Genomic DNA, 15,595 nt, shown 5'->3' on the forward strand with positions numbered 1-15,595 from the left:
TGCCTAATACATACGGTACGTACCTTCAGATATATCTATCATCAAAGTTTAAAATACTTCAAAAAATTGTACCTTTTGTCATCGGTAAGCTCTAGCTATGCCTACCTTTTATAAATTTATGAACCCATTAGGACAAATAATATCAAATGGGATACAAGCTGATCAATGTCGACCCACTGCGGATGATGGAGCGAAAATGTTTGGCTGTCGCGGATGGTTCTCCTATAGAATCGGGCGCTCTGAAAGGGCTGAAAGGAGCGGATAGACTCTGTCCCAGAGCACTGAAAGGCGTCGCAGCAGGCCTCCATTAGGGCCAGTTACTCTACAGATACCGTCCAATCACCGCTCAAAACCAGTTACTCGGCACAAATCAGAGCCAATCAGAACATAATACCAGATGTCCCATTCGTTCAATCTTTCATTTAAAAAGGACACTGGATGCGCAGCGGTTGAAGCAGTTCGAATTCGCCAGGCACAATGAACCATATTAATCTGAGACCGAAGAAGGAACCGGTTGAATGACAACCATTGTGATTGTTCCAAGCAGGCGAGAGCGACCAGGAAAATGCTTCGATGTTTAACGGACGGCGGAAGGGCAGATGAGTTAAAAGACCGGGTGGGATACCTACACACAGCGACATTATTGATGAATGCACATTTTACGCTACTGGAAGGTACGCACATTGGCGAATGCAGAAAGACAGCATTGGATGCAGCGGAGGGAATGAGACGCTGCCCCCCCCCCCTTAGCTGAAAAAAATATACTTTGAAGCTTATCTATGGCCAGGTACGACAGGCTATTGGAAACCCATCCCAATAAATGAAATATGAATAAAGGTAACGTAGCGTAGGCCTAATCTAGGTAGGTTTTAGGTATGCCAGGAACCGATAAATTCTCCTAAATTTGGAACGTTGCAGTCGCCGGTAGCGGGGCATTTGACCCTGATGCATATCTTACCCAAGGCCCTTAAAACAACCTCACCACCATGGATCCACCAGTGAACGTTACAATGGCCCCTGCACTGCCATGGAGCTTGCCTATCGTTGCACTGACGGACCGATTGCTAAACGCAGTCGACATCTGGAGAGTGCTGACACCTAGCGAGCATTTCCTGAACTACCGGCCTCTCCATCACCGCCTCTCTTCTAACCTTCGGCCGACCCCGCGGCCGTTTACGGTGAAATCACGTGACCGCCTGGGGCGGTGGGTCTCAAATCAGTGCCGGTATCGTCCCCTGTCGTTTGTTTATGTCTGTCGTCAAACTCTCTCTCTGCGGCCCCACTGATATCTGGCTGGGAATAAACAGGCTGACCGGCGGGGACCCGGCGGAGATTCGCAGAGACGGCCGGCCGACGACGGAGACGTGCCAAACACCGGCGCCTCGGCGGACACGTGCGGTCCACGGGGACACCACAGAGGTGGCCGACACGTGCGGCCCCGCGGGTCTGAGCCGCGGATATCGGACAGTCGGGGATATCTGACAGCGGCTCCACAGGTCGCCGAGGTGGGCCGGCGGGTCCTGACAGACATAAGCCAGGATTCAGATAACGTCTCTGTTTGATCTGACGTGTTTCTGTTGAACAGATTGCAGCAACAAGTACCTTTGGTTTGCTCACCAGTCAGATAGCATTAAAACCCCATAATCCACCTCCAGCCTCATAAAAGTGATGACTAATTCGTGAGCACCCAAAAAGAGAATTACCTTATACCTACCCAGCAATCATAGAAGCGAGACACAATAGAACAATACCAATCAAATCGTAACGTTCAATTACCTCTCCTCATTCCAACCGTAAAACAGTATAGTGTTGCAACGAAGCTGGGGCAACAAAGCAAATATGCACCACTAATCCGGCCGCGTGACTTTGCCGACAGCGCCGCTCTCCCGAGACCTCATCCAGCGCTATCACGGGCGACCTTCGCGCCGGCTGCGGACGAAGACAGCCTTTGTTGTCCCACGTTTGGCCCGAGTGGACTCGTCAGTCGTCACCATCCATTCCTCGCTACCGGTTGATTTTGCTACCCCGCTGTCCTTCCACTACCTATATATGCATATGCAAGTCAACATGACCTATTCTTCTGGTATATCAGTAGTATGAACATATTTTGTTGGAAGTATAGTTAATCTGTTTATGTTGTTCCCGTTTACCATACGACATATTCCCGGCGGTTAAATAAACACGATTATCTCCCATTTCGGCTCTGCTGCCAGATGCCAGTACCCCGCAGTCTCTCAGTCTGGAACCTAGACCTGATCAGGGGGCTTAGCGAGCGGGCAGTAATTGGCGACAAGTGGATTTTGTCGGCTACAGCAGACAACCGGCAGAAATGGCCGCAGACAGCGGACGAACGGGGCCATTCGCAGCCCTAATTGGATCTCGAATATCCGCCCTTATGTCTGCAACGCCCAGTCGTTTAGCCTAGATTCACAGCAGTGGCTCTTTTGCCGGAACATTTGGGCATATGTGCTCATCTGAATGGGCCTCTAAGTGAGGTCATAAGAAGATTGTCTTTTGCAGTCTCTCGTCAACTATGCAGAATGAGACGACGAGCAGCATTTCTCCAAGAATAAGAAAGCGGTTTAATAAAGACAACACTCTAGAAAGACTAAGTGTGTTCTAGCTGTCACGTTTTATAGGCTGATGTTTGAACTAGGTATACATATAGTAAGCTTTGGCTCTCTGGCCCTCAACCCTTCCATCTATTGTCCATCTGTTGCTAACTACAAATGTTTTTGCAAAAGGCTTCATAAATTTATATCTTAACCCTCGCCCTGGCAGGGGGAGGGGGTTGATGCAACCCCCCTAAGGTTTTTCAAAGATAGCGTAAAAACGGCGGCGCGCAGCGCCGCCAAATTTGGCACAGCCTATTGGGCAACCTTTTTACATATGACCTGAAAATTTCAAGTCCGGGTGACCTTGGGTCAGGTCACCAGGTCAGAAAAACCGGTACAAGGTCATGGTCAAATTTCAATTTTCTTTTTGCACCTGTCCAACCCACAGTTTTGGACTGATTTTCTTCAAACTTTCAGGATGTGCTAAGTTCACCGAGTTGTATAACATATAGTTCGTTTTTTTTAGGTCACTGACCTGAGGTCAGTTAGAGGTCATGACGTCGTAATGTTAAGCCTATGGGAAAATACTAAATTCGGTAAATACTGGAGATATCCGCTTCGTTCCATCACTTTTGTGCTTTGAAACCATTGTAATTAACAGCAGGTCACTTGGTGCTTCTTTTTTGGTGTACTTATCCATGGGTCAGGTCAAATGAGGTCAACTGAGGTCAAATGACGTTTTTGTTAATAACTTGGCACATAATGACGCTAGAGCTTAAAAAATGGTGTCATTGCGTTCCTGGTGATCTGCCGAATCGAATGATATGCGATATGATGCAATTTGGTTAACATGAACTTAATTAGTTAATTAAAGTTTACTTAAAATTTAAGAAAAACTTTAAGTACACTTAAGCGAACAAAAAGCATATCATTCGACGCGCCTTGACGTGCTGAGTTCGCTGGTGCTTTTCTTTTTTCACTATCTTAATTAGATCAAAAGTTATAATTTTATTTCATTTATTTATTTATTTATTCAAATAAATCGCCAACAGGCTCATGGCCCATTAACAGGCGAAGTCATACCACAACATAAAATACACACACAAGGTAAACACTAAGCACTCATTCGCAATTAGATGACACTTAAAAATACAGAGATCCATGAAAGAGATCCATTAAATAATAATAATAATAAGTATAAATAATAATAATAATAAATAATAAATAAATATAATAAATAATAATAATAAATAAATAATAATAATAATAAATAATAATAATAAGCGAAAAACTTTTGACCTGTTTTTAGCGAAATTTTTACATTTATACCCCCAAACCCCCCCTAAATATTGACCTAGAGCAACCAAATTTGCACAGGGGCGAGAACTCCAGGGGGCCCACCTACCTACCAAATTTGGTGTTTCTAGGTGCCATAGGAGCCAATCGCGAGGGGGGTCGCATCAACCCCCCCCCCCCCTGTTATGAAAAATGCCCTGCCAGGGCGAGGGTTAACAACAAAGTTTAACCGACTAAAATATGTGAAGAAAATATGGTATGGGTTGCCGAGCATTTCCATAAAACAATGGTTTTCTTACAGCCTTAAGACGAATGGGTATATCACCGCCCATCTTTCTACTGAAAGGGATTAGCACATCCCTGAAATACCAATTAGTCTCCACCAGCTATCTCGGAATTCGGATGCCGGTTGCCTCGCATTCCTGAATACCCGAGTACAATTCCTCCAATCTTTCATTGAATTCCTATCCTGATTCCCGCTTAACAGTCGTGAAGCATCGCAGTTGCCCTACCAAATGTCGTTTACGTTTGTGAACCGGCTGTGTCGAACATTTCTGTCGCCCCTTATTCGCTGCCACTCAGCTGCTGACTGTGGTTTAATATATTGGTCGACGGACGTGTGTGAGTCGTAGGAAGCCTTTTGACGAGAATAAGGTATAGCGCGCCACCGCGGCATCTGCTGTGGCGGGGGCGGGGGCGGGGGCGGGGGCGGCGGAGACAAGGGTGGAAACGCGAGGCGCCACCCCGCCCGGAGCTATTGTTAACTCGTCCCATCTCCATAGCGCCGCCAGTACAGCCATTGTTGAGCGACTGCCTGCGGCGGCGGCGGCGGCGGCGGCGGCGGCGGCGGCGGCGCGGGGCGGTGGCAGCAGCCATATTACCGCTGCCACCAAGCTGTCAACCACTGACACCTTCATGATGTGTCAGCGCGTGACAATGACATCAGGCGGTGGGATGTTGTGACAGCGCAGCGCGGACATGCAGTGCAACACCCACGCTTTGTTCGGTGTCTGTGTCTCCTATTGTTATCACAGAAAAAAAAAAAACGCTGAAGCCAACAGCTGCCCTCCCAAACACGCAGCCAGCAATCAAAGCCAATGTAGGTGTGCGCATTTTGAAACGATGGACCGTGTTTCGTTTTAAATGTGTGCTAAATCCTATGAAAGAAAAGGCCAGCTTAAACCCCACAAACGTTCTTGGAATGACAAAAAAGTGAACGAATTAAGTAGCCCATACAAAACACATCAAACTCGCCAAAGCTCGATAAACACTTATATTTTGATTGCAACACTTGTCTACACAGCACACATCACACACATCGGCCATTGCGCGCATATAAATATAACAACAGAATATATCACAAGTTTGAGATCAAACGACGGCCGGTGCTGTCGACTCCGGCGCTCTGCGCGGTCCGGCCGCTCCAATATCGCTGCCGGCCGCTTCACATGCAGGTCACGACTGGGTCGACCCGTCGGCCCCCCATACTGACCGCCGCCCGGCCGGCCGGCCGCTCCGCAATAACCACAACAAGCTCACTTGGAACGGGGAGACGCCGCCGGCAGAGCGCACCGTCGAACTGAGAGACTCAGGTCACCCGGCCAGGTCACCACAGGTCACTGATCGCGGTAGTGAGTCTGACAGCTCATTCCGAGTCCATTTATAGTCACACAGTCACTCAGCTGCAGTGGCACGCCATACACAGTGTGCCAGTCTCGATGACTGGCAGCTGAGGCCATTAGCCAGGCATGCTGAAAGCAGAGACAGAGTATTAATTAGCACGAGGCTTGCAGCTGATTGTCATTGCGATCTCAGATGCATTAGGCCAAGTAGTCATTACGGATGATAATGTTAGTGGCGCGGAGTCGTGCAGAATAGTGATTAATGCCAACCTCGGCAACATATCACAAAAGGTATAAAAGACATGTTTGACAAAATGACTACATGCACTGAAACATGAGCAGAATTTTCAATGTTCCGTGTTGAGAGCCTAAATAATAATCAAACTAATCCCGTCAAAATAACTACATGGCTGATAACCAATCCAATGACTAAAAAAGAACAAAATGCATTGAGAGCTTGCTTTGTTCCGTACCTTGGACTGATTGGCGACTGTCCTCTGGGCTCTGACGTCCGGGACGATTCCAATGACAACGAGACCTTGCCGAGATGACGCACGACCGACAATGCCGGATGCAGTGGTTGATATCACAGACTTCATGACGTGCGCCTTCCTGCAGCTGCTACTTCCCATGCATCACAAGTATTTGGTCGAGTCTGGCGAGACAAAATACAAACGTCAGAATGTAAAGTCAGTGAATAATCGTCAAAAATAAAACTGAAATAATTTAACGAAAAAATATGAATGATGTAAAATGCTTAACAGTAAATAGCTACCTTTCAAGAATGAATCAATTTGACCTTCAATAGCAATTAAACGCTATCCATTTTTAACATAACGTAAAGCTACAGTACGAAATTAGGTGAAGGGAGGAGCAATTAAAAAAAGACCTGACTTACAATTTACTTTACTGTAATATTGCAACAAACCACGGCTCGAATTAGGGCAACCAACCAGATTGAGAGGAAGATGTTGCTCACCTCATTCCCACAATGACGGTATCGTCTTGGGACTGGGCCGGTGCTGCTTGAGCTCGCTTATCTCGGAGTAGTGCGATACTGAAGTCTCCATCTCTGAATAATGTGAGCTAGAGCCACCCACTTCAGAGTAATGAGATACGGAGCGCAAGCATCGCAGGTTGTTTGGTATGTCCGGCATGGAGAAGCGCAGCTTGTCCCAGAACAGTTTGTCGTCCCAGCTAATGCACGTGTTGGTCTTGAGGTAGAGCCGCAGGTCGGGGTCCAGGTCGCGCTGCGGCACGTCCCCCAGAAGGATCACTATGAGCCGCTTCTGGCGGTCCTTGAGCACCTCGTGGTGCGCCGACTTGAACTGGAAGCGGCACCACTCGTTCTCGATAAAGTTCCTCGAGAGCACCATGATGGTGCGCCGGCTCGACTCGACCGCCTCGACGATGGTGTCTGCCAGGTAGGCGCTGTGCGCAAAGTCGCGGTAGTGCAGCGCCAGCCGGTACGGCGGCTCGCCGTGCTCCAGCTTGGGCGCCAGCACGTGCTGCACGAAGGCCTTGTCGCGCTCGCTGTAGCTGACGAACGCGTCAAACAGCCGCTCCTGCTCCTCGTCGAGCGCCGAGCGGTAGCAGACGCGCACGCCGCAGCGCGAGTAGATCCAGACGCGCAGCTCGGCGCGGTAGGCGAACACGACGGCTGTCAGGGCGGCCAGCAGCAGCAGCACGACGGCGGCGCTGACCAGCAGCGGCAGGTAGTCGGCCACCCCCTCGCCCGGCACCGTCCGACGCGACGGACGCTCGTAGCACGTCTCGTTGCTGCCGTAGATCGCTCGCGCCTCCGCGTCTCCCTCGAACCGGCACACCAGCGAGCTGAAGTCGACCACCTTCTTGGCGTTGGCGGTCAGCCAGCCCTGGAAGCGGCGCAGGTAGTCGCACGCGCATGTCAAGACGTTGTCAGTGAGGCCAATCTCCACCAGGTAGGGGTTCTTCTCCAGCTCCCAAACGGAGAAGTCCTCCAGCTGATTGCCGTCCAAGCGAAGGACCTCCAGCTGTCGCAACGGCTCGAACGTTTTGTTCTGCACGCGTGTTAGCTGGTTGTCCTGGAGATAGAGCTCCCGCAATCGGTCCAGACCGACGAACTCCTGACCATTGAACTCGGTGACCAGGTTCGACTCCAAGTGCAGGGTGGTGAGCTGAGTCAAACCGGCGAACGTCTGGTTGTGAAGGAACTCGATCTTAGAGTTGTTGAGGTAGAGCACCTTCATGTTCTTCCTGCCCAGGAACGTCAGGCCAGACAGGTTCTTGAAGCTGTTGCCGTCCAGGTAGACCTCGGTGGCGTCCATCGGCAGGCGGCCGGGGATCTCCTCGAAGTTGTTGTTGGAGCAGTCGATGATGTTGGACGACCAGGACTGGTCGTGATAGCAGCGGCACCCGGCCGGACACGTCATCTCGCAGTCGCAGGCGTCAAAGTCGCAGCAGTGGCAGGTGGTGAAGCAGTGCGTCTGGTACGGACACAGGAACATGGAGGCGTCAGCATCCACCAGCGGCACGTAGCTGCGGCCGCGGTTGTAGATGAGACGGCAGTAAATGCTCTCCAGATCCATAATCCGGGGATAGTGGTTGTAGTGGTTGATTTGGTTGTATCTCTGCAACCACTCCATGTTGCAGTCACAAACAAATGGATTTCCGCCGATGTAGAACTGTGGCATATGCACGGTTTCGTTCGGCATGTTTAATCGCAATGCGTTTAGGTTCATGTTTGTTATCTGGTTGGCAAACAGATCCACTCGTGACAAGTTACTCATGAGGAAGAAGGTGTACTGTTCGACTGACCGAATCAGATTATCATTGGCCAGAAGAAGTTCAATACTGCGCGGCAGGTGAAACCCGGAGAGTTCCGTCAGACGGTTGAAGCTGACGTCCAGAGTCCTAATGGACATCTGGTCCGCGCTGTCGTGGCGGTTACTCAGCTCGGTGATCTCGTTGCGGTGCAGATCCAGCCAGACGAGACCGCGCGGCACCGACGCGTAGTCGAAGCGGGCGATGCTGTTGTCGCTGACGTTGAGCCAGCGCAGCCGTGACAGGCCGGCGAACAGGCCGTCGATCTGCGTCAGCTGGTTGGCGTCCAGTCGGACGGCCTCCAGGGCGCCGCTCGACTCGAACGCGCCCGGCTCCACGCGCTGGATCCGGTTTCCGGACAAGTTCAGGATGCGCACGTGCGGCAGGGCGCGCAGCATGTCGTGCGTCACCTCGGTGAGCACGTTACCCTCGAGCCGGAGGCTGAATAGCTGCTGCATGCTGGCGAGCTGGGCGCCGCCCACTGCCGAGATGTAGTTGTTGCCCAGGTCCAGCACCTTCAGCAGCTGCAGGTCACTCACCGCCTCCGGCACCTGCGTCAGTCGGTTGTCGCTCAGCGAGAGCTCCTGCAGGCTGCTGACGTTGCTGAAGGCCGAGGGGTGGACGTAGTCGATGATGTTGTTGTCCAGAGACAGCGTGTTCAGCACGAAGAGCCCGTTGAGGCTGAGCGGTCCGATCCTGTGCAGTTTGTTGTGGGACAGGCTGAGTGTGTGCAGGTTGGAGAGCGCCTCAAACGCATTGGGCGCCACGTCGTCGATTTGGTTGTGGTGCAGCTGCAAACTCTGCAGGCTGTACAGACCGGCGAACACGGACGCGTCGATCTGGCCGAGCCGGTTGTGCGCCAGGTCGAGTACCAGCAGCCGCTTGAGGCCGGCGAACGTCTCCGAGTTGATCCAGGTAGCGCTGAAGCGGTTGCCGGCCAGCTCGAGGACCAGCAGCCGCTGCAGCCCGCGCAGCAGCGCCGCCGGCAGCTGCGACAGCCGGTTGCGCGCCAGCCGCAGCTCGGCGAGCCGCGGGGTGGGCTGCAGCAGCTCGGCCGGCGTCGTGCTGAGCGCGTTGTCCGACAGATCGAGCTTCTGCAGCGTCGGCAGGCCGGACAGCGCCCCGGCCCCGAGGAGCTCCAGGGCGTTGTGGCTCACCGATAACTCCGTGAGCGCTGGCAGTGCCGCCAGCGCGCCGCTCGGCAGGGCCGTCACCTGGTTGTGGCTGAGGTCGAGCGAGACCAGGTCCGGCAGCTGGCAGCCAGCCGTCAGACCGAGCTCGGCCACCTCCTGGAGCCGATTGTGCGACACGTTGAGCCTCTGCAGGCCGGGGAGCGAGCAGAGCAGGCCGACCGGGAGCTCCGTCAGCCGGCTGTGGCTCAGCTCGAGCTGCTGGAGGGCGCCGAGGCCGTGCAGCGCGCTGTCAGCCACCACCAGACCGACCGAGTCGCTGAAGGTGCGCACCGTCAGCGAGCGCAGCCGCGTCAGCTCGGCCAGCGCGGCCGGCAGCTCCGCCAGCCGGCACCGCTCCAGCGTCAGCTCGGTGAGCGTCTCCAGACCGGAGAGCGTGCCGTTGGTGATGAAGCTCTCCTCCTCCGAGCTGCTGCAGCGTACCGTCAGCGAGGTCACCGGCGCGGCGGCCACCGCGGCCTCCTCCGACAGCCGGTCCATTAGTCCCAGCGTGCGCGGCTCACAGAGCACATGTCCCGGCCGCGTCCGGTCGGTCCTCTCACAGTCCGGGACGGTTGCCACCGCCGCGGCCAGCGCCACGAGCAGCGCCCACAGACGCGTCATCGCTGGTCTCTCTCTCACCGACACCGTCTCTCACCACATTGGTGTGCGTCTCTCACTCGCTCTCACTGTCGGCAGTCGGTGTACGGACACGGCGGTGGCACGTCCTCCCCGCGCCGCGTCTCTCCGAGAACTGGCGGCCGGCGGCGGCTCGGTGCCGGCCGCTAACACTACGCTGCAGTCTCCGCCGGCGGCGGCTGGAATGTGCCGACTGACTCCCGCCGCCGCCGACAGATGGCAGGCAGAGCAGGTTCGGCGAACGGCCAGCTGCTCGCTGCTCGGCCGACAGCCTCCTGAGTCGGGCCGAGGTCCGCTGAGGACGGCTGCCCGGTGCCCAGGGTGCGGTCATGCAACCACGAGCTGACACGATATATTGCCTGGTAAAAATATTCCTCGGCCGCGTAGAACTGTTGACAGTGGTTGAAAGTTAACGTCCGCTGCTTTAAGGTGGATCGGTAGGTATTGACGGTTTGGAATTGGACCTAAGCTACCACTGGCGATCTTCAACTAAAATTTGATTCAACCATACCCCGTTTTCCAAACAGCTGATTAATTGGATTGTTTTATTACAAATAGCCACGATTCTTCAACAGATAACCAGATTGCTTTGATAGCAACTCTCATGCATAAGACTCATCGGTGATTTTTCATTGCTAGCAGTGCAGCATGTACCTACTGCCCTAACTGAAATCATGATAGGAAGAAGGCGATACTCGTATTTCGTATAAATAATGATAATTGGGTCGGTGCGGGTGATCGATGACTGTTGATCGTCTGTGGGTCGACTTCACTGACACCCCGGGCCAGGTCGGGTCGCCACTCTGTAAACCGATTCCCCGGCTGTCGGCGCTGACGGAGCGTCTCCCATCGAGCGTAACAGCCAGGCCGGCACCTTCGCCGCGCCACCAACGCCGCGCGCCGCCGCCAGCCGCGTCAGATTTGTCGCGCGCGCCGTGTGCGCCGGTGGCCCGACCGGGGCGCTGCATAACAGGACCATAAAGATGGTGGCGATACAGGGCCGGCCGGCTATCTGATGGTCCCGGCAGCGGGACAGAGCGGGCCGCCTCCTCACGGCTTCATCGGCGGTGGCCCGGTGTGAGTCCGGGCGACGCCGGCTGGACACCGTCCCCGCTCTCACAGGGTGAGCTGCTTCTCACGCCGGGTCGGCACGGCGCCCGGCGACCTCCCGGTGCGCCGGAGCCCCCCTCCCGGCGCTCTCAATCCTCCTCCGCCGACCGACGTTCTGTAAAACCCGCCGGCCGCCGCCGCCGCCGCCGCCGCCGACTCCTGAATCCTCACTGTCTCCGCCGCCGTTTCCGCCCCACCCCCTCCCTCCTTTCGCTACTCCCACCAGCGGCGGTCACGGTGGCGAAACTTGGCCGCGGCGACACGGAGACGGCGGTGAATAATACATTAGGCCAAATTGAAATGGAATGGAGCCGGGAAAGTTATAACCAGATTCATTACAGGATGAAACATGTAAATTTCCTTTAATTCGACTACGCCGACCACACACTTTATGCTTGACTTTCATTTTGCAGTGATTATAAAGCACTTGAGTGAAACAATTAGCGCACAGGGGTATTGTTAGAGTGGCCGCTGAGCAATGGATGCCGTCTGACCTTTACCCTCGTCATTCCGTGTTTAGCTTTCTTCTACTTAGGGATTTCTCCGTCACTTGCATGCAAACCCTTCTCGCTGAGATGATCTGGCGGCCCTGCCAATGTCGCGTGCAATAAGCAGCTGATGCTCCGCGCTGAAAGCCTGAACTGACCGCGGTGGAGCTCGTTTAGCCGTGAGGATTCCGCCGGTGCCAATATGTCGGCCCCTTTGAGGCAGTTAGCGGAGGCCACAATGTGATAATTCTATGCAAATGTGGTGTCGCAGACAATGGGGGAGCGGCTGGATTTGAATAATGTCTGAGTGATGATCTTTGGGGGCATTTACTACTGTTTGCGAACTTAACCGTGGCAATTCTCGGCGTGCGGTACAGAAATGGGCACATGTTTGCACTACATAGGGATGGCGGCGTGTGGGATGGAGGGATGGAAAACAGCATCTGCCCTTATATTTCCTTCCAGTCATGTCCAAACAATATTTGTTGTTATTAAATACATGCTATCATCTGTATTCCTGGTGAATATAATTTTAACACTGGTCTACCAAATCATTTAAAAAGCACACTCCTGAAACTCAATAATGAGTAATTGTATGGATGAATATGATAAAACGGAGCTGCAAGTTAAGGTATCATGATTCATTATAAAGTTGCATATCTAATGAGGAGTTATTCAGGATATCTAGCGGCGTGGCATTGCAACACGAGTCCTATCAAATGTAGATGTTGTTCTGCAGAGTTTCCAAATGAAGGTGAACTTTGCTGCCATTCCTTCTCAAACTTTGTAAATAAGCCAGTGATGAAGTCGACAGACGCAGCGACCTCCTGACTCGGAACATCACCGAGGCAGCACGAGACAGCCACATGACAGTTCCAGACAGCCCACGTCAAAACGGGTAATTGTGCAGACATTTACTGATTGCTCAGTTCAGCGAAAGGCACCGGCACCATGTCATGCTAAGTAATTGCATACCGAAGGCTAAGGGTTAGTTCCGGAATTTTGGACAGTGCGCCTTCAAGCAGCATAAGTTCTTGGGCGTTCTTCGAAGATCGGTCTGGCATTAGCTTATGCTGCAGTTACACTTTAAAGCAGTCAAGTCAAGCATTTATACTTTATGAATAGATATGGTGTAGTTTCATCTAACGACATTTGTAATTAAATGACGTTTCTCCATGTTTGCGAAATGTTTTTTTTTTCATTATACTGCGCGAGGCGATGCATCCCACCTATCATATATCGCACCAAAAATCGAAACTTTTCTCTACCAATACTTTTCTATAGGTAGTCCAACAAAAGTATGCTGGCGAGTGGCGACCTGTGACCGTCTGTTGTCTTGCCCTGGATATCTTGCATAGCAACAACGTCTGCGTCAAAGAGAGACAAAACACAGCGCTCAGCCGAAACAAATGACTCATCAAAAACGTCATTGCTTGTCTTGTTGTCTAATCTGTTTGCTCTTCGCATCAGATGCCTATGTATATCCAAAAAGATAAACCACTTCCCTCAGATAACGAAGTCACAACCAAAAGCTGCATCGCAGATAAGACTTCCAAACATATAAGCCTCCGACGGTTTTCTGATGGGTGATCTAAGCTCGTTACTGCTCGCTGCTGAACCGTTCATCTGCACGCGCCACCGATGGTGCGGCATCCTGCCTCTCCTCTCGGCCACCCCTAGCTGTCCCAGAGCGTGACTGTCACATCTCGTGACGACTCCGCTCCGTGACTGTCACATCTCGTGACGACTCCGCTCCGTGACTGTCACATCTCGTGACGACTCCGCTCCGGTGACAGTGTCGCATGCCGGCGTCACCACCGCGAACCGACACCTTGACGGCGCGTCACACTGACAGGCCGTCACTTTGCCGGTCTGTCAAATTGACAGACTGTCACTCTACCAGTCTGTCAGACTGACAGAATGCTCTCTAACAGTCTGTCAAAACTGACAGACTGCTCTCTATCGGCCTGTCAAGCTGACAGACTGTGAATCTGTGGGATGGTGCTCTGATGGAGACAAATGACAGACAAACGTTCTGATTGACTTTCAGTATGTCTGACAGACATCCTGTCAGTCTCCGACAGACTTCTGACACACTGTCAAACTGACGGTCGGAAGACAACTCGCTGCCGCCATGTGGCGTAACGTGCACACGGCGTGACGTGACGTATACGTGACGTGCATGATTGAGGCCTGGCACGTCTGTGAGTTTTCATGATCGGCCCCCCGGGCGTGCCAATGACGCGTGATTCGGACAGTTGCCGCGTCAATCACTGCCGATTGTGCGGCCCCACCCCGGTGGACTGAACAATACATGCTAACGATGATCATTGGGTTCAGGGCCGAGCTGCGCCCTGTTCGCACTGGCCATGCGAAGCTGCCGATGTGCCGTGAATTTAAAATCGCCCTAGTCACGGTTTCCGTTGGTACGCGTTTTGTCGTGGTAGGACGGGCTGTGAAAACGCGGATTTCCGTAGTGGCCATACCGATTCAAGTCTTGTCGCTCGACTGGTCCATTTCATCATCACCGTCCAGGAAAAGTTTTAGAACTACACGCAGACTTGAAAACTCATTTGGACGTTTAAGTGAGTTCTTGGCGCCGGTTTAATTGATGAGGCCCGCGTGGAAGGCGGTGCTCCGACAACTTGTCCTTCGCCGAATATGGTCTCGACCAAAACCGATTTAAATTAAATGAGTAATCGAACCGTGTGGAGAGTGATCGGGAAGCTGGAGGCTAGCTCATTTCGTTTAGCGGTATAGGGGACTCTTACCAGCCACTGTAAGCGATACCCTTCTTATGGACAGTGGAACAACCCTTCCAACGCTGAAGAGTTGATCGCGGCCAATGTTGTTCACCATTTGAATGTCCGACAAAGTATCTTTGCGGGATTTGAGACCAATAATTGACGTACTCGTGGCCTATATTGACCCCACGCCCGTTCTGAACTGATGATATGTTTTCCCGCCGCGTCCCCCTTGCCGCCCGGCGCCCATCCACCTTCATCGCCACCCAGTTCGTTGTCACTACTGCCTCCCATACCACCCAGATGGATTCACTCACAGCCAGCGACGTACTCGTAAATGTCTCACAGTTGTGAGCCCCAGTGACATGTTCGACACCAGCGACGCTGTGCCGCCCTGCACCGACGCCGCTTCTGCTCGACTACCTTTTACTGTCTGCGCCACGCTGCAACGGCTACAGATGTGACGCGCCTGCTACAGACGTGGCGCGGGTGCGTTGATTGCCGTGCTGCAGCTTGCGATAAGAGGTGACGCTGATGGGAACCTCCTGATGGCCGTGGTTAACGATGATTTTAGATCGGTGATAAAAACTAGCCGCCTTTTTGTCCAGTCATCCAGCCCACCCCGGTCAACAACGCGAAACATGTTCAGGTAGAACCTGTATATGTAATGCCACCCACTTCGACGTATACGACCGATTGCTATATCAACGAACATGCATTGTTTTTCAGGCTTTTTTCATTTATATTCTGGAATGCATTGGCAATATCATTCAACGTCAATGCGCCATGCTAATGTCAACCCTTTTCCTGAATATGACCTTTATTACATTTTTTTATGAACATGAACATGAACATGAACATGACCATGATCATTTCATGCGCGTATGTGACATGATCAAGGGCAAGACAAGCACTGGGCCTCATCTCACAAATACGTCTATCCCGTTCTACCTTGTCCCTCTCCGCTCCCCTTCTCCCCCTTTCCCGCCCTCTCGGCGCCCCCCCCCCCCCCCACCTGACCCCGATGCCATGTGGCGGCGGCGGCGGCTGTGCTTTACGGCCACGTCTGTCACGTTAATCGACTCAGCTATCTGTGTTGTGGCAGCTGCAGCGGCACGGACGACTTCCGCCGAAAACGAGCAGCGCCCCGTCACCGGCCGGGGCGGCACG

The 15,595-nt window shown here is 52.9% G+C and overlaps 1 protein-coding gene across 1 annotated transcript; it reads right to left on the minus strand.

The window, feature by feature from the left end:
* Positions 1 to 5,110: 5,110 nt before the first annotated feature.
* LOC122390207 (toll-like receptor 6) lies at positions 5,111 to 10,274 on the minus strand. The gene is made up of 3 exons (XM_043382938.1): positions 6,453 to 10,274; positions 5,947 to 6,128; positions 5,111 to 5,602 (listed from the first exon to the last, which is right to left on the minus strand). Exon 1 carries the CDS (start codon positions 10,066 to 10,068, stop codon positions 6,454 to 6,456), a length of 3,615 nt encoding a protein of 1,204 aa, XP_043238873.1. The 5' UTR covers positions 10,069 to 10,274; the 3' UTR covers positions 5,111 to 5,602; positions 5,947 to 6,128; position 6,453.
* Between the last annotated feature and the right edge of the window lie 5,321 nt (positions 10,275 to 15,595).

The sequence above is a fragment of the Amphibalanus amphitrite genome, unplaced genomic scaffold, assembly GCF_019059575.1.
Source record: "Amphibalanus amphitrite isolate SeventyFive unplaced genomic scaffold, NRLGWU_Aamphi_draft 000386F_arrow, whole genome shotgun sequence".
Lineage (NCBI taxonomy): Eukaryota > Metazoa > Arthropoda > Thecostraca > Balanomorpha > Balanidae > Amphibalanus > Amphibalanus amphitrite.